The sequence below is a fragment of the Aplysia californica genome, unplaced genomic scaffold (assembly GCF_000002075.1).
Source record: "Aplysia californica isolate F4 #8 unplaced genomic scaffold, AplCal3.0 scaffold01123, whole genome shotgun sequence".
Classification (NCBI taxonomy): Eukaryota; Metazoa; Mollusca; class Gastropoda; order Aplysiida; family Aplysiidae; genus Aplysia; species Aplysia californica.
The window spans coordinates 96,315-118,285 of record NW_004798393.1 but is presented as its reverse complement, the minus strand read 5'-3'; the positions used below and the strand labels follow the sequence as shown (position 1 = coordinate 118,285).

General features: G+C 44.5%; 1 protein-coding gene across 3 annotated transcripts in view; it reads left to right on the top strand.

Moving 5' to 3' along the window:
* The window catches only part of LOC101862544 (serine/arginine repetitive matrix protein 2), a 31,808-nt gene extending 11,862 nt beyond the window's left edge, over positions 1–19,946 (top strand). For 2 of the 3 annotated variants that reach the window (XM_005111791.3, XM_005111792.3), the window contains 10 exons: positions 6,804–6,886; positions 7,239–7,511; positions 8,777–8,929; positions 9,407–9,613; positions 10,150–10,257; positions 10,623–10,684; positions 11,281–11,469; positions 11,694–15,306; positions 16,786–17,382; positions 18,669–19,946. In XM_005111791.3, coding sequence (XP_005111848.1) covers positions 6,804–6,886; positions 7,239–7,511; positions 8,777–8,929; positions 9,407–9,613; positions 10,150–10,257; positions 10,623–10,684; positions 11,281–11,469; positions 11,694–15,306; positions 16,786–17,382; positions 18,669–19,052 — 5,669 coding nt within the window. In that variant the 3' untranslated portion in view covers positions 19,053–19,946. Of the gene's footprint in view, positions 1–6; positions 3,892–6,803; positions 6,887–7,238; positions 7,512–8,776; positions 8,930–9,406; positions 9,614–10,149; positions 10,258–10,622; positions 10,685–11,280; positions 11,470–11,693; positions 15,307–16,785; positions 17,383–18,668 lie in introns of those variants that run through there. The other variant, XM_035973307.1, reaches the window with a different exon arrangement.
* Positions 19,947–21,971: the final 2,025 nt, after the last annotated feature.

The window sequence follows — 21,971 nt, the reverse complement described above, 5'->3', positions numbered from 1 at the left end:
CCCCCCCCCCCCCCCCCAACTGCAGTTGCTGAGCTCTTGTCTTTCACAGAAAGAAAACACACAAGACACAGTGAAATTTTGTGGGACTCTTTATGAGTCTCTTTAGGCCCTTCCACTTTCAGCAGAAGATGGTGTTATGATCTTTAAGATAACAGATTGTTGAGCAGTGTTTGTTAATCAAAACATGGCATTTTTGTGCCTTTCATATTTCTTTTTTCCCCAAAGTACCTTTGTAGCTTACACGGTTGTCCCCAAGTTGGGGTCTATGCTGATTATAACCAGTTTCCTCCATCTTTGGATTGACTTGGATAATGCTTATTTCCCTTCCTTGTGGCAGTCCATTGTATTTGTAACGCTGTCTGTGCATAACATCTAGTAGAGGTAATTGCATGTTCGTGGATCATGGGATAGGTTTCCATCATTAACCTCACCACAGTTTTCAGTATTTGTACAGGCACAGAATGATGTATGCGGCTTAGCTTCTATCACCATCAACGTTTCCTAGGTGTCTTGTGGAACTTTGTAGCTGTGTTGTTGACAGTCTTGTTTAGTAGACTTTCTTTTCTCTACACTCCCGTGGTCGGGGCAAAGATAGGAGATTTGACTTCCATTTGGTTGTCAGAGCTCTCAAGGGAGACAAGCTTGCTAATTCTTTTTTCTTCTTCAGACGCAATAGAAACTATCTGCATAAAATCATAATAGTGGAAAGAATGCAGCTCTAATTCTTGTAATGATCTGATGGTGAGAAAAATTGTCGTTAATTGTTTATATAGTTCTGTATGGGCGTTATTCATGCTCTCTCAATTGGTTAAACATAGACAGGACACCAGAAGGAATACGCTTCCTCATTGGATAAAAAATGTGTCTGTTTTTGTCTGCTTAAAGCCCTCCACCCATGTTCTGTGGTGGGCAGCCAGTTAGTATGTCAGTGTTGTGTTCATTACCAGTAAGTGTGCTTGGGAACAAACGGAGGGGTGGGGGGATGTGACAGTTGCCCTGTTTGGCTCCTCTGTCTATCTCTGTCTCTCTTGCACACATGTTGTTCTGCCAGCATGGTTGGAATATCTACAGTGTTGTCCTAGTATGTTCAGAGACACAGGTTATTACTGCTTCCACTACTACCATGGCATCTACTAATCATCATTAATTTGACCGTAATGTGATTTTTCTTTTTCCAATTTATATTACCCTTGGCTTGTACACAATTTAAGCTCTCCTGCCATTTTCGAGTTTTTCTCCGTTGCCACCTGCCCAAAAGCCATGTCTATATTTTGCTTTTCTTCTTAAACCTTCTTGAGTAATCCTGTCTTTACACAGATCACATCAGCTAATTCCTCCTGTTTCTTTGTTTGTCTGCTTGAGTGGTTTTGTATTTTATGCAGTTTTAGTTGTGGTTTACATCTCCGGCTAACCTTTACACTCGTTTCATTGGGCTGTTTTTTTCTCATTCATTCTGGGGTGTTCTCGTGAGTGCTCGCTGGTCACAGTGGGCTGCATGGCGCCTTACGACAGTTTGTAACAAAGAGCTTCTGTAGTGTAGACCATGTATTGTACTAATGAGCAGAGTCACTGGTGTTCTGTGTGTTGTGCTAATGGTCAGGACGTGTAAGACGCTGGGTTGGAGGGGACATCAGGTAGTTGTATTGGTTTTCCCCTCTTGGTTGACTTTTCTGCTTGTTACTCTACATACTCTTTTGTTCATTATTATAAAGAAAAACCCTGGCTGCAGGGAAATTATCACCCCCCCAAAATATATAGACATTTAAAAGAGGATGGCTTTGAAAAGGAGCTGTTATTTGCTCATATGATCTTACTTTTCATCCTGAAAGATACTTAAAATTACCAAGTTTTACTCCCGTATAGTTAAAATGGTTGCTCTCAGTTTTTGAAGCTGTGCGTGATACAACAGTGGGAGTTAATGTCTCTTTTGGAATTTTGTGAAAGTTGAATAGATGGACTAAATTTATGGAATTAAATGTTTTCTTACCATAAATTACAATTAAGTTAAAGATTTGAAAAGAATAAATCAATCCAAATTGATATAATGTTCCACTGAGTCGTGCATGATTCTTGTTTACTGGATTCGTGATGATACGGGTTGAAGAATTAATGGAAATACTTGATATCTTGAATCGTTTTTACAGATTGTTGAGAGAATCAGCGTGTAAGTTCTTTGTGCACTAATTGGGTTGCTCTTGTTTATATCTCTTTTTGTTCAAGCAGTGATGGTTTATAATGTCCTATTGTAAAAAAATTAATTGCTTTTTATTCCCTGACGAAAAGTTTGAAATTTTAAACACAAAGTGTAGAAATGATTGATAATAATCATAATGGTAAAGATTTTTTTCCTTTCAATTTAGAGGCTCCTGTGCTTGACTCTTGATTTTTTTTTTTCACAGCTCCAAGATAAAAAAAAAAAAGATAACTGTTTTGGTTATGACATTTAAAAAAGGAGGGTGATGTGCTAAGATGGGACTAAAACATTCTATGTTTTAATGGATATTGACATTTTTGTGTTGGGTTACGAGATCATTTATGATAAAGATTTGTATTGTGTGATGCTCCCAGTTTTCCCCTTCCTTGACTTTGATGCAGTTCCTGTTGTTGTTGTTGTTGTTGTTGTTGTTGTTGTTGTTGTTGCTGTGTTCATTCTACTGATCAGTACTATGACTTGTCCTTTGTACTGAAAATGAACTTAGTAAATCTGGCTTAAGATATGTTGTTGTCTTAATTGAAACACTTTAACTGCTCTTTTGTTACTACACCGTGAAAAAGAAGTCAGGAAGACTGGAAAGACTTGTGTTTCCACGTACAATGTGAATTAAGATGAAGAAAGCGTTAGTAGACATGAGGGGGAAGTAAAACCAATAGCTTCTGACCTTAATACTGGCCAAGAAGTTTGGTGGAATGTGAGCTTGGTGCTTGTTTGGATGGCTTGTCCGGGTGGTGTTCTACTTGTACCAATCTCTGGCTTTGTTTCATCATTATATCCTGTACACCTGTGAGCTATCATGTGTGTCTATGTCCATTGTTGTTGTCAGTGTGGAGCCATCTTGAGTCCAGTTGGAATCAGAGTGAGGTCTCATACAGTTTTTGCCTGTGGAGTTGTGTAAATTACTATTGTCACGGCATGGAGGACTTGCTTCTCGCATATTTTGTCACTCAGTGAATGCTTAGCCCAGCAGACACTGGCAAACTGATTTTTGCAATATTATTATTATGCTTTGTGGCTTTAAGGTGGACTCTTGTGTTTGAGACTATATATATATATAACAAACAGTCAGCAATTCTGAGCATGCTTGTTTTGGTTCCTATGCCCACCTCTCGCCCTGTCATCTGACTCTCTCTCTCTCTTGCAGAATGTCTTAACAGGGTATCAGTTTGTACATTTGTATGCCACTTCCTTTTATTTACCTCTCTCTTTCCCTTTCTCTCATTTTTATTTGTTTTTATTTTTATTTTTTTGGGGACACCTGTGAAATCTGGGATCAGAACAGCTCTTAAAAAGTTTGAAATACCAAAGTTTGTCTCATCCCCTCCCCCCCCTCCCCCATAGAAATGACTTTGAAAGCAAAACCATGACTATTTTTTCCGTTCCTTTTAATGGTGAAATTTGTCCTGTGCAAGTCTGATGTTTAAATGTAATGGTAGTGGTGTGGCTTCTGCTGCTGTTGTAACATACCTCTGAGAGTTCTGATCCCTGATGGAACTGATATCAAACCATTGGAGAAGCTACCCTTGTTGGGAGGCTCAAGTCCCTCACCCATTGTTCCTTGGTGTTCTTTTCAAACACAGTATTTGACATTCTCCTTATTTTTCATGTAAACTATACTTTTTTTTCCCCCCTTTTAGAACTGTTGGAACGGACTTGTGTTTGAAATGGATATCGGGGTACAATTCACTCACCCATTTTCATGTTTCATTCATTTTGTGAATAACTCATTTTTGTACATTGTTCATGGCTAATGATTAGTTTGCTCGTAGATTGTTTTTTTTTTGTTTGTTTGTTTTTGTTTTTCTTTTTTATTAGTTGTGTGGATGAATCAGATGGCCTCTAGTTTATGCATGTTCACTCATTTATTTATTTCCCATTGAGATCAGGCTCTTTTGTTTGCATCACATCTCATTAGCTCTCTGAACCCAAAACATTGGCAGCTTTTGGCAGTCACCTGTATGGGGGCTCTTCAAGGAGAAAGTGAATCCATGACCATAATATAGTTTGCGTAGAGCGAGCCGATACAGCAAGTAATGCTACATGCAAGAAGAGCACCAGTTATTCCTTTCCCGCCCTAGTCTCAGTGCTGACATTGCAGTGGAGCAAGTCCTTCAAAGTGTTCAGTAACTCTTTTAAAAAAAGACTTGTTTTTGAGTTAAGAATTCCTAATTGTCGAAGAGAAAAGAAATTTTCATAGAAAGAAAGAAAAAAAGTATTAATGGTTTGAGACCTGTTTTCTTCTTGGCTGTACACCCCTCTTTCCATTGTCCCTTAACTTTAAACATTGTAACTGCGGGTTCTGAGAGTTAATTGTTTCCCTGCCCAATCTTTGTCAGAGGAGGACAGTTACTAACCCCCAACCCCACTCATTTGTGTTGTGTTGGTAAAGCAACACTGCAATAATGCTACTGCCTTCTTGTTGACATCTAGTGGCTCCTTCTGCATCAGTGGCTACACATACACACATGCACACAAATACCCACACAGGCACACAAACATACACACACACTCATGCACACAATCCCATGGTCATACATTCCAACTCAGGTCATCATGGGAAATGCAATACATATCAGTCTTAGTCTTATTAAAAAAAAAAACCACCCTTGCTTAATCTCCAATTAGAAAATAGATTTACTACAGAACTTTTACGACTTTCGTAGAAAGGGAAGTTTTGTAATGGTAGTGATAAATTCTCGATGCCGCATTAAATGGCTAATAAATTTGTTGAGGCAATGAATCCTGTTCCCACATTGGTACAGAGCTGAGGTTTGATTTATTCTTGGACAGGGTTATTTATTGACAAGCATTTCTTTGTCTTTGACATGCTATTGTGCCTGGTCTCTATTTTCCTAACAATGGCTGACTGCGTTGTACTCAAACTGTATTGTATCCTGCAACATTAATTTCCTGTGATAGTGAGACTGCTTGGCCACTCTCTCATTCATACATTTTCCCAGAGATCACTTCTCAGATTCTGCATACTTAGAACTGAAAATGGCTGTAGTCTTTTTCTTTAAGCTATTGTTGTTGTAGGTAAAACTGGCTGCGTAAGGCAAGCATTATCAGAAAAAGAATTCCCACAACAATTGCCCAGTGTACGCAAGAAGCTTTTTTATCATTTTTTTTTCTCCTCTCCCTGTACCTATCTGTGTGTGTTTGCAGTCTAACTCCAACAAGGATCATCATAGTGTGAGCCATTGTATTGTAGTGACCTTTCATTTCATCGAGTATCACAGTTTTCTGGATTAAAAAAACAATTTCTGTTTGGTTTGTTCCAAAATCATCTCTTTAATTACTTACAATATTATACCCATTCCATATCTGTAAAAAAAAAAAGGAGAGATAATTCTTGAAGGGATTCTAGATGAAATAAAATTAAACATGGTACTATATCTTAAACGCTCTGCAAAGTAAACAGCAGGAACATTGAAACTAAAATGTAACTGGAGAGCTTCTCTGATCCATTCATTTTATGCCAGTAAGCAACTGTAAATATGTACTGGAGCAATAGTGTAGTCTGACTAAGCCACAGAGAGAGGATTGAATATTGTTCTCTTTATCCCCTCTCCCCTTCCCCCCTTTTTTCCCCTCTCTGCTCGCCTGTGATGGTGTGGGTTTACTTCATACTACAAGCACTAGTCTCCCAGCACACAATTGTCATGTAGCTTGCTTCGTGAAATTTTTTTTTTACCGTTTGTATCTGTTGCACAGATCTTGATCTGCTGACCTAGCAGATTTTGTTTATTTGAAGTTACTGTATAGTTTTTTTTATGTTAAGTTAAACTTTGCCTGATCTATTGAACGTTGCACCTTAGGATTTCACAGAATGTGAGCTGAAGAAAAAAAGATTGTTTGGAATCTACAGTAACGAATTTTGCCAAGAGAGACCTTTGGAGTTTCTGTTAATCAACATTTATATAGTTTGATAAAAAGAAAGATTCTATTTTCATGGAAATTCTAGATGTGTAACCCTCACTACTGACCTTGTGATATTGAGTAGTGCTAGGAGTCAGTATTTGTGTAGATCACTTTCAAAATAAACAGAAATTTCCCTAGTTATTGTTATAATGGGTTGATGGCTCCACAGTAGAATGTCTTGAATTGTCATGTTATGATTATGTGGCTGATATTGAGGAGCACCAGGTGGTCGAATCTGACTCTCTAACTGGACTCTCTCAGAGGCTCTTGTACGACGCCAAGCGTGTCTCTTTTATGTTACCTAAATCTATTTTACATGATGTTAAAGCACCTAATGATTTTTCAGCTAATAAAAACGGCTCAGCTTTAGTCACTCTTCGTGGTTTTCGAATAAGCTTTTTTACTGGAGAGTTTTTTTGTTTGTTTTGGTCTAAAAGTTTGCGTTGTTGTATAAGTCTTACTGAAAATTATGGTCTTTGAAATTCTTTTTGGACATTCATATTTTATTTTTGCGTGTATTCATTCCATCCTAAAGAGGAAACACCTCCCATGTTGTCATGAAACCCAGTGGAGACAGTGGATGATTTATTCATTCTTCCCTTGTGCTTTGTGGCTCTCTTAGTCCATACATAAGGTGGTCATATGGTGTTGCTTCCCTTCCTCACAGGAAAAGGAGGGAGTGTGGCTGGGCCTCTCAAAAACGGCAGCGCCAACACCAGCCCTGAGACTGCGGCTGCTGGAAATGCATCGGTAAGAGTCCCTTGTAGTTTTCTGTCGGGGGGGGATACAGATTATCCAGAGTAAATAACATTGAAGTAAACACTGTTGGTTCTTCTGTTTCTGTAAAAGTGTCACTAAAAGGCAACACAAGATGCAAACTTGATCTGAGCAAGAAAGGTCGCAGTTGCTACTGGCAAGATGAAGAAAGCAAGAGGAATAATTTGTTTAGAAAGGTATCTTTCTTGAAATCTTTTATAGGGTGGTTGAAGGGCACCACCGGTAGGTCCTCTTACTTATTGTCTATCTTTCTGTTGTTCATGTCTGTCTTGCTCTTTTCCTTTCAAAATAATCTTATTTTTCCTTTGCTGTGCCGCTGCTGCAGACCAGTGGAGCGAGCGAGCAGAAGGATGGTGTCGTGGAGACGCCGACATCTTCAGAGGAAGCCAATTCCAGCCCAGCTGCTGACAACAAGCCCGTGGCCAAGGAGACGGACATGGAGGCGACGTCTGCTGGAGCTGGCCCTAGCGTTGACCTGACGGATGGCGCAAGTGCCGGAACCTCTGGGTCGGAATCCTCTAGTGCTGGGAAAAGCTCTACACCCACCAAGACTAATGCCTTGAAAGCTGTGCAATCAAAAGTGCACTCACCTGCTAAGGTAGGGGCTCTGATGTCTGGTCTTCATTTTGGCTCTGGTGATACCTTGCCAACTGTAGAATAGGTTGCTTATTTTGAAGATTTTGTGATTGGGCGGTATTGGGAATAATGGTTTACATTTTAAACGTGAGAACATATTATGACAAAAAATGTAATAATCTTGCTGCTTCGAATAAATGGGCCACTTTTTGGAGAGTATCATTTAGTGCATGTTCTGATCCTGCAACTTTTTTTCATGTAACTGTTGCTTTAACTCTTTATCCGGGTTACGAGTATACTCGTAACGAGGACTAGTCCGGGCTACGAGTAAACTCGGAACAGCTATACGGTCACATCGAACAGATAGTTCTGCTTCTAATTACCAAGATATGCTAATTCAGCGATGCTAGCTCTGTCTGAATATTAAAATTTTCCAATGAACCGCGGTTTCTTTGTTTTGGATGGGTGACGAAACTTGAAGATGTCTCGAAAACGCACGTTCACGAACAACGAAGGAATTTTTTGAGGTGGCGCTCAGTTGTGAGGGGGAGTGAGACTAATTTGATGAAAGTGACTCTGAATCAAGTGCTGTAAATTTCGTTGTGGATAACGAACAGGAACTAGATTCATCCAATAGCGATTCAGATCATGGTGAAGGGATCAGTATTGGAATTCGCGCAGTAGTGAAGGGTAGGGCTAGATCGATAAATCCAAAGGGACATCTTGGGCATGGCAATCAGGGTGAAGTTGGAGGGTGGAATACACCTCAAAATCTACATGTGCAATTGCTGTAATTCCTAACGACTTACATTTACCAAAACTACATTCAATTTCTGACATAACTGCCAAATTTCCTAAAAACTTGAGAGTAAATGTAAGAAATACAGCACTTTGAAATATACACCCTGGATTCCAACTCTTACGGCGCGGCTGCCCCAGGACGGATACAGAGTCCGTGGGGGGTACGGCCAGGATAAAAAGAGTGAATATTTCCTGACAAAATGTGGCCATTATAATTTTGACTAGCTATATGCTGCTGCTAATTCTTTCACTTCTTTGGTGATGTCATTAGAACAAGACAATGTTTATTGATTTAACCCATGAATTCAAACCTGCAAATTCTTTGCCATATCGACAGACCGAAGGGCTAGAACCCAAATGGCCGCTGGATCGGAAAAGTGAAGTAAAAGTAAAGTAACCCATGAATCCTCACAATGTCCGTTATTTTTTTGTTGAGTAGTTATATTTGCTATTATTTTTTTAATTTATTAAATTTTTTTTTTGCAGGGCTCCTCCAAGTCGGAGGCCAAGATAACCATCAAGACTCCCACGACCACGGTGAAGACCCCGACGAGGTCAATGACCAGGTCTCAGGCTGCCAAGCTGGGCTCCACCACCAAGTCAACGGAGTCTGTGGTGAAGGCTTCCCCTGCCTCAGAGGTATGTGCTCGCGCCAGGGGTCAGAATATGATGCAGGGTGGGAGAGAGTCATGGCTTCCAGGTCAGGGAGGAACTCTTCTCTTCCGGCTCTATATATGTTCTACTTTTTTATTTTGTTTGGAACTTTTACTTGTTTGTTGAAGTGTGTTTCAGCTAGCAGAAGAGTGTACCATTTTAAATTCTTTATTCACCCAGCATTGTTACGAGAGGGCTTTATGGACAGAGGAAAATTTCGTAAGTATGCTCAGAACTTGTTCTCAGATACAACCAAACCTGTCTAAAATGACCACCCATTGTTGAGGGGGGAAAGTTGTCATCTTAGACAGGTGGTTGGCTTGGACAGTGTTGTTATAATGTAGAATTAACGTAAGGGAGGGGGTGAGGGAGTGGGAAGTTACTATTTGTTCTTGTGCTTGTCTTGGACAGTTGTTTGTTCTAGCAGGTTTGACTGTACTGGTTTCGTATTCAATGTTTCAGGTTACGAAGCCTTCGACACCAAGCAAATCGGACAGAGCCTCAAAGGATTTGCCTGTGTCCACTGCTCCTTCATCATCAACGTCATCGTCTTCATCTGCTACACAATCATCCTCGTCTAGCCAGACAGGGGCAAAGGAAGACAAACCACTAGATGTTTCATCAGTACCACTGCCTGGGGCTCAGTTTGCCGAGTCAGCTTTGCACCAGGTAAATATGCAGGACTCAACTTGTCAGAGGTGCTTTCAACTAAGCCCTGCTTGCATGTATGGGGGGGGGGGGGGGGGGGGGGCATCGGTTGCCGTCAGTTATTTGCTGTATAATTGAGATACTTTTGGTAGTTTGCGTCTGTAATAAGTACATTATTCCTATTTCAACGAAGATTATAGATTTTTATTATGCTATTATGCAATCGCTCTGGAGGAAGAAATTTTTGAGTAATGTGAAATTCAGCTATCTAAATAAGATTGTGTTTTATAGGATTTGTCGAGTGGAATTGAGAAGTTTGCTCCCAAAAAAGGCAGACTGTCGAGTGCAGTAAAATGTTTTTTGTGTGTATGGTTGCTTGCATCTTACCGTTATAATACCATGCCTACTTCTAGAGTCTGTGTGGCATATATTATAATGTAAAAGAAATATCGGATATTTATATTGGTCATTAGCAGGTTTTTTTAAGGTTTTTCAAGCATTTTTTAATGTCTAGAAAAGTTGTTCTAATCTTGTTGGTTATGTGCTTGCTCTGCTAGATGGACATGTCGGAGATCCAGATCCCCCCACCCATCAAGACAGAAGATGTTCCTCTTCCCCCTGGGAGCCCCAAAGTTTTGGCCTCAGACAGTCGCATGGAAGATACGGTAAGCCGGCGCTTCAGTCTGCGTCTGCTCATGCAAATTTATTTTTGCATGAGTAATTTTTCAATAAGCCAGAATGATATATACACTATTTAGACTTTGTAGACTAGTGACTATAATTTAGATTTTGTTCTGCATATTGTCTTATTTGCTGTATCTGAGCCTTATAAAGAAAAGATTGTCTGCAGGATTTTGCAGCATTCCTCATTCCTGTGTTTCTTACAGACATTCAATTTCATGAGAGATAGTCAGTGTTCTCAGTAGATGTAGTGTAAGAATACAAGACCCTCTTGTCTGTCACACAGACTCCTCTCTGCAGCATGAGACTTATGTTTTTCCTACAATGAGTTCATGTTCTCTCCTTTCAGAACATTGTTGAAGATCTCAATGACATTCTGTTGCCGACTGAGCCACCCCCACAAGGCAAAAGGTTCATTTTTTGGTTTTTGTGGTTTTAGATTGGGTTCATTGACAGCAGTATATATGTGTGGGACTGTATAACCCTAGGGGCAGTCATTTTATTATATTTATTGCTTAAGTAATATCCTTCAGGGTTGTCTTAATTTGATGTTCCTTTGTGTTGTGAATTTAAAATGCCGTGATTGATTTGTGAAGTTGTTTTCTAACTGGCAAAGATTTCTATCGAACTTCTTTTGCTTTTTTCCATCTTAGTGTCTGTTGTAAAGGAACTAAGACATTTTGTGAAAGTGTAGTGGATTGTTTAACGATTTTAGCTTTCATGTAGGTATTAGGTCTCGATATGGTGTGAAGATGGACTTTTTGCTTTGTGTATGCTTTTGGTTTTGATTGATTTGTATAAACATAGAACTTTAAAAACAGGCAATTTGCCTGCCCCTGAATACTACACCAACCCTAATGCAACATATATTGCAAGTGCCGCACATTGGTAATGGTTGAACTGTTTCTTCTTGTTTCTACTATAAAAATAAAGGTTTTATGCGTGACGCACGTTCCTATTTCTTGCGGTTGTGTTTCTAGTTTCCCTTGTGCCTCGTGTTATTTCAGCGCCAAGGAAGTCAGCATGGAGTTGGGCAAGAGCAATGTGTGCTTCTCCTTCAGTAAAACCACCAGTAAAATATCTGTCACATCAGCCTTCAACCAGGAGGAGCCAGAAACAGCCGAGGAGCCACCGCCCAGACCTCTTACACTCATGGATAGCATCGAGGAGGAGAAACGAGTCATGAACTTGGCTGGGTATGTTTTAGTCATGAACTTTGCAAGGTCCTTTTTATTTTTTTAAAGTTGTGAACTTAGCTCGGTACATTGTAGTCTTATATATATATACATATCTTGGTACGTCTCATTCTTAAACTGTAATGGGTATGGGATATGTCTTCGACTCTGACATATATAAACATTGATTTTTGTAATGTAACGCAAAATTCCAACTCAAAGATTGTCTCTGCTGTCCTCTTTAGGGCTGGTGATGCCGGTGTGGCCAGTGAAGAGTTGCCCTCGTCATCGTCCACCGCTGCACCATCTGCGGCAATGCCTGGTGCAGAGTCTAGCAGTGCCAGCAGTGGGAACCCTCGCCTGCTGGAGACCTTTGTCAAAGTCAAACTGGCCAAAGAGCCACACAATGAAATTGACTGGCCTGTAGAAACGATCAAGTACACAAAGTCCCTCCCATCCATTCACTACAGCTGCAATCCTCTACAGTTCAATTTCAAAGACATCTGTAAGGTGGGAGGTAGCCAGGAGGAGACTGCTGAGTCTGCAGGGGCCAGCGCTGTGAAGCCTGTGGAGGAGAAGGAGAAACAGGAGGCGGCCAAGTCGGACAAAGCTGGCAAGGCCAGGAGGAAACACTCCCACAAGAAGAGAAAGAGGAAGAAGGGATCGAAACGTAAAGAAGACGGGAAGCCTGGAGAAAAGGAAGGCGAGGAAAAGCCTGAGGGTGCTGCGGAGGCTGGAGAACAGTCCCAACAGGAGAAGACTGGGGAGAAGAAAAAGAAGAAAAAGCGGAGGAAGAGAAGGCACAAGAGTAAAAAGGAGAATGCTGAAGGAGGAGAAGAAGGGAAAGAAGTTGAAGGTGAGGGTGGCGTTGAGAAAAAAGACAAAAAGAAAGTGAAGCGGAAGCGAAGTCACAGCAAGAAAGGTGAAACTGCTCCTGATGGGAGCAAGGAAGGAGAAGAAAAGGAAGGAGAGAAAGAGGGTTTGCAGAATGGAGAGAAGGAGAAAAGTAAAGGTCATAGTTCCCGTAAACATGTGAAGAAACACAAGCGAAAGCACCGTCGTCCAGGCTCCTCCCGCTCGGACAAGGGGAAAGCAGCGGGTACCAAAGGTGAAGGGGCGGTAGACTATGTAAATGCCAAGGAACCCAAAGTGAAGATTGACTACAATGATGAAGAGGAGACACAGGTTGCCTCAGAAACGGAGCGAGAGCCCACTGGAGAGCCAAAGATCAAGCGATTCCGCAGGTCTAAGAAAAGACATCGGCGAAGTTCTGGTCATGAGACTTCCCTCACAGACACAGCTGTTAAACTAGAAGTCACAAGCAAAGATGATTTGAACATCACGTTCAAGACCCACCGGAAGTCCCTGGACCAGGAAAAGAAAGCTGGGGACTCCCTGAAAGCTCAAACCAAAGATTTAATCCTCAAAGATGTTGGTAGTATTAAAACAGAAGAAACACAAGAGGGGAAACTGGTGAACGGGGAAGTGTCAGTGAATCGTAAGCGTCTGTCGAGCTTGTCTGGGGGTGAGGGGGTTACCCCGTCCAAGACAGGGAAATTGGAAAAGATTGAGGTTCAGGAAGACACGTGGAGCAAGATGGAAGGTCTGTATGAGAAGAAGGAGGAGGTGGAGGGGACCAAGAGTAAATGGGACACCAGTGACAGCGAGGCTGAGGATGTACTCACCAAGACTCTCACTCCCAATGGGCCGGCAGCCCTCTCCGACGAGGACAAATCTGAAAGGAAAGAAGCGAAGCTCGTTAACGGCAAGATCCCATTGGGGAAGACGTTGCTTGCTCCCAACAGTTTACTGGGCGCTCCACCAACCAAACACAGCGGACAGCAGCAGGGCCCACAGAGCCATGCACACCAGAATAGTAACGGACCCGAGCAGAGCAAGTCCAAGAATGACAAGGCCGATTCTCATGCAGCAGATGCGGCCAGCAAAGAGGGATCCAATTCCAAGTCGCAGAGGGACTCGAGAAGTCATAAGCGCAGCAGCCGGAGGTCATATAGCTCCTCGGATCTCACCTCCCGGTCCAGATCTCGCTCCCGATCACCGTATTCCTCAGGCTCGTACCGTAGCTACTCGGACGACTCTCGGTACAGCGACGGGTCCTCGTCCCAGTCTCGCTCTCACAGCCGCTCGTCCCGCAGTTACAGCCGCAGCCGCTCCCGCTACCGCCACCACCACCGACGCCGCTCCTCCTCCAGCCGACGACGCAGCCATAGCTACAGCAGCAGGTCCTCCTCCAGCCGCTCGCGCAGCCGCTCCTACAGCAGGTCGCGCAGCTACACCCGTTCTCGCTCCAGGGCCCGTGTAAGGAGGAGCAGCGACTCGCGCAGTCCCAGCTCGCGACGCCACCACAAGCTGAGGAAGAGGATCAAGTCGCCCGTCCTGCCGGCTTCTGTCACCACCATCACGGTGGCTCCCGTCACAGGAAGTACTGGACCGGGAAAGGGCAGCGGAGGGAACCCACCTGACGATATACCTCTACCGGGTAAGGAGCCTCCCGCTGCTGCGGCCACTACTCAGGCCGAGGGGGAGAAGAAAGACCAGGCGGGGCTCATAGATATCCCACTGCCCACTGCCGGCGACAAGACGAAAGCTGAGGGGAAAGATGGGGCGGGTGCTGGGAGCGCTACGACAACCACCAGCACCTCGGCGGGTGTGGGCCCTGCCAGCACTGTGGCCGAGGACAAGGTGGCCAGCACGTCGAGTGCTACTCCTGCTGTGGCCTCAGCTGCTGCCGCGGCTGTGCCTGGCTCAGAGGGGACCAGTGGCCTCCCCCAGCCCCAGCCGCTCATGGCCGGGGAGCACCTCGGGGAGATGATGGGCCTGCACCACGGGGGGGACCCCGCTGCCTACGATGGCCAGAACTACAGCCACATGTACCAGTCTGCCCACGACCCATCCTTTTGCGAGGACACGGGCTACGAGAGCTTTGAGTTTGACGGCTCTGGGGAGTATGAGCAAGGCTACGAGGACGCCCAAGAGGACTACGACTACGGCCATGACCCCTACCACCACCCCCCACTCAGGCACCCGGGACCTCACCTGCCCAGCATGCATCACCCAAGGGGACCACCGCCGCCTGGCTACCGCGGGCCCCCGCCCCGGATGTTCCCGCCTCATGACCCCCGTTTTGGACCTCCCCGCCCTGGCATGGGACCTCCACCCAGAATGGGACCCAATGGTCCTATGGGTCCACGTGGCCCCAGACCTCCCATGGGTCCAGGTGGGCCGATGGGACCTCCAGGCATGAGAGGCCCCCCAAGAGGACCCCCACGAGGCCCCCCAGGACCTAGAGGTCCCCCAGGGATGCATGGACCTCGAGGCCCTCCTCGCCCAGGCATGATGGGACCTCCTGGTCCAATGGGTCCCGGTGGCCCGAGAGTGCGGGTAGGCCCCCCGATGCGCATGGGCCCTCCCATGCCTGGTCAAGGGCCGCCTACCAGATCCCGCATGGGTCCCCTACCCCCTATGTCTGGCCCCATGTCACGAGACGGCCAGTACCCCCCTCCCCGTCACGGCATGTACCCCCCTCACCAGCGACCAGGCATGCCCCCTAACTACAGGAACGCGGTTCCCAATTTCAGTCAGCCCCCTCCCAACTTCGCCATCCCCCCACCGGGCAGCACTACCTCGGCCTCCAGCGGTGCCTCCACCACCACCACTTCCTCGGACAGTGCAGGGAAACCCACCGAGTCCATGGAGCCCCCTCCCCTGCCCCCGCCCAAGCCCCCTACGCCACAGCCACCTCCACCGCCCAAGAAGGAGGAGGAGAAGAAGCCAGAGATCAAACCCATGGCACCGCTCATACCGCCCGAACAGGCGGAACAGTACAGACAGTTGCGCGTAAGTATATATCTAAGTATACTGTCTCATGATACCAGAACTGGATATGTGTTTTTGAGAGTGGGGCTATTGAAAATCTTTGCTTGGTAATTGATTTTTTCTCATTCAGAGCTCTGACACAGCCAAGTGTATGATCGAGACATGTAAATTGCAGACATAAACCTGCAACATAGTGTGTGAATTGTAGGGAATTGAATAGGGATTCATATTCTGCAACTTGTTTTGTTATTCTGGTGATTATGAGGATTGTGTGTGAAAATGTACTTTTAAAAAGTCCAATAACGATTTTAAAAACAATTTTCCACTTTCCGGAGAATGTATTTCCTCATTTCAGTTTGTCGATGGTTTAGACTGGTAATAAATGATTGTTATCCAATCATGAATCACATTTGAAGAGTATAAAATGGAAGGCATAAACATTTTCTAACAAAGGATAAAGGCACACACATCAATTTGAAATGATAATTATTGTTGATCAAATCAAGCTGGCAGAGCGTCAACCCAAACGTGACACAAGTTAAAACACTTTTAAAGTACGGGTGGTCAACTTGACTTTAACTTTGCTGGATGGGTTGTTCACACTACAAGGAGAGGCACATAGACATCTTGATGGCTGGGGCACAAGACTCGGGACAGACATCAAATCGCAAAGTGACATTTGAGTCTTGCTCCCAGTCATTGATCTTTTGACTTGCCTATTGTCACTGGATTGGATGGGGCTCTTGCTGAAGCATGTGACAAGTCACATGTTTGCTTCTTAGTCTATTAAGTGGAACAAGTTTGATTTATGGAACAATTTGAGATTTTGTTAAGGGCCAGGTTAACATTCCACCTTTCAGATGTGTTGGTTTTTGTAGCATGCATTGCTTGTACAGAATAGTAAATTTCCCAGAGTGTTTCATAGTATGTTTGAGGTGCTGTTTTACTTTTGCCAGGTAGAACACAGCAAGTATTATGGTTGTTTATTGTCTGGAGATATTTTTGTCTGAAGATCTTTTAAAGCAAAAGCATTGTGTGTGGTGTTTTCCTGTCTCAAGTAAAGCCATCTGCTGTTGTGGGTTTCAACCCCTCGGGGGCGGTGCCCCTGACTGAAGCGTCTTTAGGCCATTCCCAAAGGGGGGACATTTCTCGTTCTAATGCACAGTAGTATTGTAAATGGGCTGATCCAACAATGTCGTGCTCATAACTGTGCCTGAACTGCAACAGGGAACTGCTGCTTTTTCTTTCCTAATCCTTACTATCGTCATTTTCCCTCTACTTCTTTTGTGTTTTTGTCACACTCTGGTGACCCGCTATTTCTGGGGTGCCTTGATAGTCGAAGCAGACAATGTGCTGTTGAAGCTAGAGAGGTGAGCAGAGTAAGTCCGATTCCCTGTAAGGACTTTTCTGTTGACATCCACCCCTTCGCGCTCATATGACCTTATGCAGTTGTGAGCGCCGTTAAACCTCTACTAAAACAAAAAAACATGTGGGTTTCAGGAGAAAGCAGAGAAGCATGCCAAGAAGCAACTCCGTCGTCAGGAGCACCAGGCCAAGGGAGAGCCAGAGAGCAGTGACGAGGACGAGGAAGCAGCCAAAAAGAAAGAGGATGAGGCCAAGCTGGCGGCTGAGCAGAAGGAGATGGAGGAGGCGGCCCTGCTGGCCGCTCAGGGGGCAGAGGAAGTGGCAGTAGAGGAGGGCGGTACTATCCTTATGCCCTCGGCCCAGTCTCCGCTGGTTCAACAGCCAGCTGTGATAATCCAGCAGCAGGCGGTGGCCGCCTCGCCCTCCCCCTACGGTTTGGTGTCTGCGGCGCAGCTGGTCCACGCCTCGCACCCGGCTCTGCACGCCGCTCACCCGCACGCTGCTGCTCATCACCACCATCTGGCTGCTGCGGCAACCGCTAGTAATCAACCTCAGCTGGTGCAGCTGCCCAACGGTCAAATGGCGTACGCCACGCCTTCCTCTATGCCCCTCCAGGCAGGCGCTCCCATGATTGCTGTGCCCCAGGCCATGGCGGCTTCTCCGGCTCACGTACAGCAGCATCATATGTTGATGGCCGGCGGGGGCGTGCACGCTGCAGCACACCCTTTACAGGTGAGGGACTACACAGGGGCTGCTCATCACTAGAGGAAAGGGAAGGGGGTGGAGGGGGAAGCAGTTGTTGTCAAATTTGTTTTGTTCCCCTCTTTCTTGGTTTTTGTATATTTTTTAAAAACTGCACTTTGAATTAGTTTTGATTGTGGTTGGAGGGTGTCACTTTTAGGTAATATTTCTGTCTGTCCAACTGTCTGTTTTAGTCCTTCTCTGCACTTAATGATTGTTTGTTTGTCTATATGCTTTTTATTGCTCAACGAAGTCCTTTCGTGACTAACGTTTAAGGCGAAATTGAACTTTGGGGGGGGGGGGGGGGGGGGGGGGGTGCTCTCATTCAAAGGTGCGAATCCGATAGGGGCGGAGAAATGTTTTTCTAAAAAATTGTGACCTTTCACCTCCTTTCCTCCTCTCTCGCAATGTTCTGTCGTCTGCTTTTGTCTCCTCTTTCTACCATCTCCTCCTCACCTCCTTTGCCCCCTCCTCTGGTCTCCTGACTGTTTCTGCTGCCTTTCTACAGCTACTCCTCGACTCCTTACTGCTGTCTTTCAACCACACCCCTTATCTTCTGGTATGAAAGATCTTCACCTAGCCTTCTCGAACATGGGCGAAAAATCTCGGAGAGCTTGTGTGCTAGTTGCACACGTTAAAGATCCCTTGGTGGTCTAAAATCGATTAGAGTAGGCTTCGGCTGCCACCCAGGCAAAATCCAAAATTTCCAACCAACTGAAAAAGTTAAGTGTGTCCTGCGTGCTCATATGACCTTATGCAGTTGCGAGCGCCGTAAAACACTTGTAAAAAAACAACCCATCTTTAACTCGTTTAACTTTTGTTTGCTTCTCACATTGGGAAGAGCTGACTGGAGTTTTTCCTAACAGGCAGGATTGATGGGATTGGGAGGTGGTTGTAGATTATTTACAAGGAACTTTTTTTTTTGGCAATACAGTACCGTACCCATAGCATCTGTATTGAATCTAGAAATAGCTGTAAAAAAAGTAGTGGTGGCTATGTCGAAAGTTTTGATAATCAATGTGATATGGATACAAATACATTTATGTCATAGATTCAGAACCGTGATGTCTTGTTTGAAATTGGACAGGCCTTTCTAACTAAAAAGAATGCCTTCTGGAGTGGGTTAGACGTTCAAATGGTTAGCTCTTCGTCTCTCATTCTCCCCTTCTTTCTTTATCTCTCTCTTATTTTTCGTCTCTGTGTGTGTCCCATGTGATTTCAATCTCCCTCTTGAGTTGTCCCGATCGCCTGATTGTAATACTGTTTTCATCCACCAGATGGCAGCCCACCACGGTCTGCCAGTGTCCGGCACCCAGTACGTGACCCACATGATGGCTGCTCAGGCTCAGGCACAAGCACAGGCCCAGGCCCAGGCTCAGGCCCAGGCTCAAGCTCAAGCTCAGGCACAGGCGCAGGCCCAGGCCCAGGCGCAGGCAGCACAGGCCCAAGCTGCCCAGGTACAGGCAGCTCAGGTGCAGGCCGCCCACGCCCAGGCGGCTCAGGTACAAGCGGCCCAGCTCCAGCCGGCCCACGCTGCCCAGCTCCACGGCTTGGTGCCGGGTGTACACCACATGGCCCAGCACATGCTCCCAGCGGCCGCCGCCATGCAGCCTCACGGGCCCATCATTCTGGTGCCCAGAATAGCGCGGCCACACATGTAGAGGGACAAGAGAGATACACATGATGGGAGAGAGAGAGAGAGAGAGAGAGAGAGCTGTGGACTTGTCATACTGGTGGCCTGAATAGCGAGGCCACACATGTAGAGGGACAAGAGAGATACACATGATGGGAGAGAGAGAGAGAGAGAGAGAAAGAGCTGTGGACTTGTCATACTGGTGGCCTGAATGTCCTGTCTGTGCTTATACACGTCAGGATAGAGAAAGTTACAGACCAGCATACCGATATATCCAGAAGGGTCTGTGCACTTATGGAGAGGGTCACCACCCTGTGCTGACAGGTGCAGAAATAACACAGTGGTAACACATTCGGAGGGAGCTTTTTCTCTTCTGCAATGGTCTCTGGACTGGCTCTTTTCAGTGGCAATGGAGTAGTGTGAATTCCTGAAGCAAGTTGTGGTTAAGTTAGTCCCTTAAAACGATGTGGCTGTAATAAAAGACTATGTGAAAGGCTGGCAATAGCTGTCTTTTCAAAGTGTGCAGTGGCCTTAATAACTTTGTAATGATCCAAAGACTGGTGAGTAGGATTTGTAGACTGTGGCCCCTGACCTGTAGCTCTCGGAGGCCTCGGACGTGCGGATACTACTGGTCCTGTCTGTGTTGGTACACTGCAGCTCTGCTTGTTTTTCAGGAATGGTCTTTTGAAATAAAAGCAGCTTGTTTTCTGTGTATTCGTTGACCACGGGCTTAGTGGCTGCTTGTGCAAAGCGGCTATTGTAATTTATGTGTATACTTAAGTATTACAGCACTGCATTTTATAGCTATTGACGTGTGAGAGGACCGGAAAGCACATGCTGTTTACTGAATGACGGAGGCTGCTCCTATCTGCAGGGTTGCAGTGATATGCTTCTTCAGGTCTCTCAATGTGAAAAAAAAAAAGATTTTGATGCTGCATTTTAAGTGCTATCTTCAAAGTGATTACAGGGACTTGTGTACTGTCCTATTATCAAAACTGAAATCCAAGATGTCTTTCCTGTAACCAGATCATGCATGTAGTGAGAGCTACAGGAAGCTGTAGGAAGGAGATAAAATTATCCATTTATTTCTTCATTACACTCAACAACAACAACCCCCCCCCCCCCCCCATTGTCTCTCATTCTCTAATATCATTGTTCACCTCACTCCTCATCCAATCCTTCCATAAAAATCATTAAAAAAGAATTGTCACTGGTTTTATTTGTTCTCAACTGCATGTAGGGGTCAGAAATGTGATTTCCTCAAAGCTTTTTTATACAGGTCATTTTCTTTTTTATGTGTATTACAATCATATGTCCTTGTTGCGAAAGCAATGTAGAGATATATTTTGTGTTGACTGAGAGCTTGTCCTGGGGGAGGGAGTAATCAGTCTTGAAGTTTCTCTCTCCACCGTGAGGGGTTAGTGAAGTGTAGAAAGTGTTGTTTAGTTTGTGTGGGGGGGACAGGGCAGACTTTGCTTTCCCTGTTCTTATCCTGTGCCACTGCGGAACACTGATCGGCATAGTGGAGGTGAAGCCTGTGATAATTCTCTTTGATGGACCGCTGTTTTTCTGTACTGGTTGATGGAAACATTTATTCAGTCTGACGAATTTCAGCTGCGTTTGCTTGGTTTGATGTTCTTTTGATATTCAGTTTAGATATTCTTTGATGTGATGCTGATCCTGCTACTCAGAAATTCCATGTATAGTTTGTGCAGACTGGACTGCTCAGGGTGACTGCCATGTTCCAGTGAGGAGTGGAGCATTTTGGTTTGTAGCAGCAAGAAGGCCAAACGGGGCTTTCACTGTTTACATCTTTTTTTTGTTGTATCTTTACTTTGCTCATGTTTGACAAGTGTGATCTATCGTTTTTGCTGGAGTTTTCTCTATGTTGAAAGCCACCAGTAGTTAAAAGAGAGAGAGTGTGCTTATGTGAGGACACTAGACAGTAAGCAGACATATTCTAGTTTCAAATCTAGTCAGTTCTGTGGTTCCCTTAAGTACTGTATTGTTTGTGTGTGCTGGGTGGACTTGACTGTAAGCTGTCATACACTGTCCCCATGGTGTCGGACAGGGCTCGTCTAATTAAGATTGACTTTTTGTTTTGAGCTGCTCAGTATTCATTTTCCAAATCATCCTCACTGTATAAAGAAACATTTCCTAGTTAATCAAACATTTATATAAGATGAAGGGAAGGGTGCGTATTAAAGTCCCCCTCCTTGTAAACATTTATTTATTGTGAGGTCATTGTACAGTGAATGGTTGTGCTGTGTTGGACTTGTTTTGTACATTGTAAAGATTTGGATTTTTCTCTGTTGTCTTGTTGGTGCATCATCAATACTGGTTTTGTTACATTCTTGTGTGCCTTGGTTGTATGTGCTTCAAAGGGGCACTCTTGTACTGTTTCCAGCTGCCATTAGCTCGTGAAATCTGTGCAGGGTATTTGTAGTGATGGAGCAAGATGTAGAACTGTGGTGTGAGGGAGGGGTTGGGGAAAAGGAAGTGGCTGAAGTTTTGTGTCAAAAAGTAGAACTGTTCCTGTCGTGTTCGTAATACTAAGTGGTAATATTATTGTTACAGCGTTCTCTGTGCTAGGACAAGACTGTCATAGTTACAATAAATGAGGTTTGGTATCCTTTGTAAGAATGTCTTTTTTTGTTTGTCACACTCAGCCTTGGTGTTCCAGGTATTCCCAACCAAGGGTAAGAGAATGCTGATATAATATATATGAGTACAGATATGAGGAGACTATACTGTGGTGCTGTGCAGTCTTTGTCCTGGTACAGTAGAACAGCATTTTGTGTGTGTGTCCTCTCTGTACAGTCCAGTTGTTGTGAGGCTATTATAGAGACCGAAAAAGAGAAAGTTGAATATGAAATATAGGTCTATATATATATATATATATATATATATGTGTGTCACTTGTGTGTACTTGTGGGAGATGCAGCAG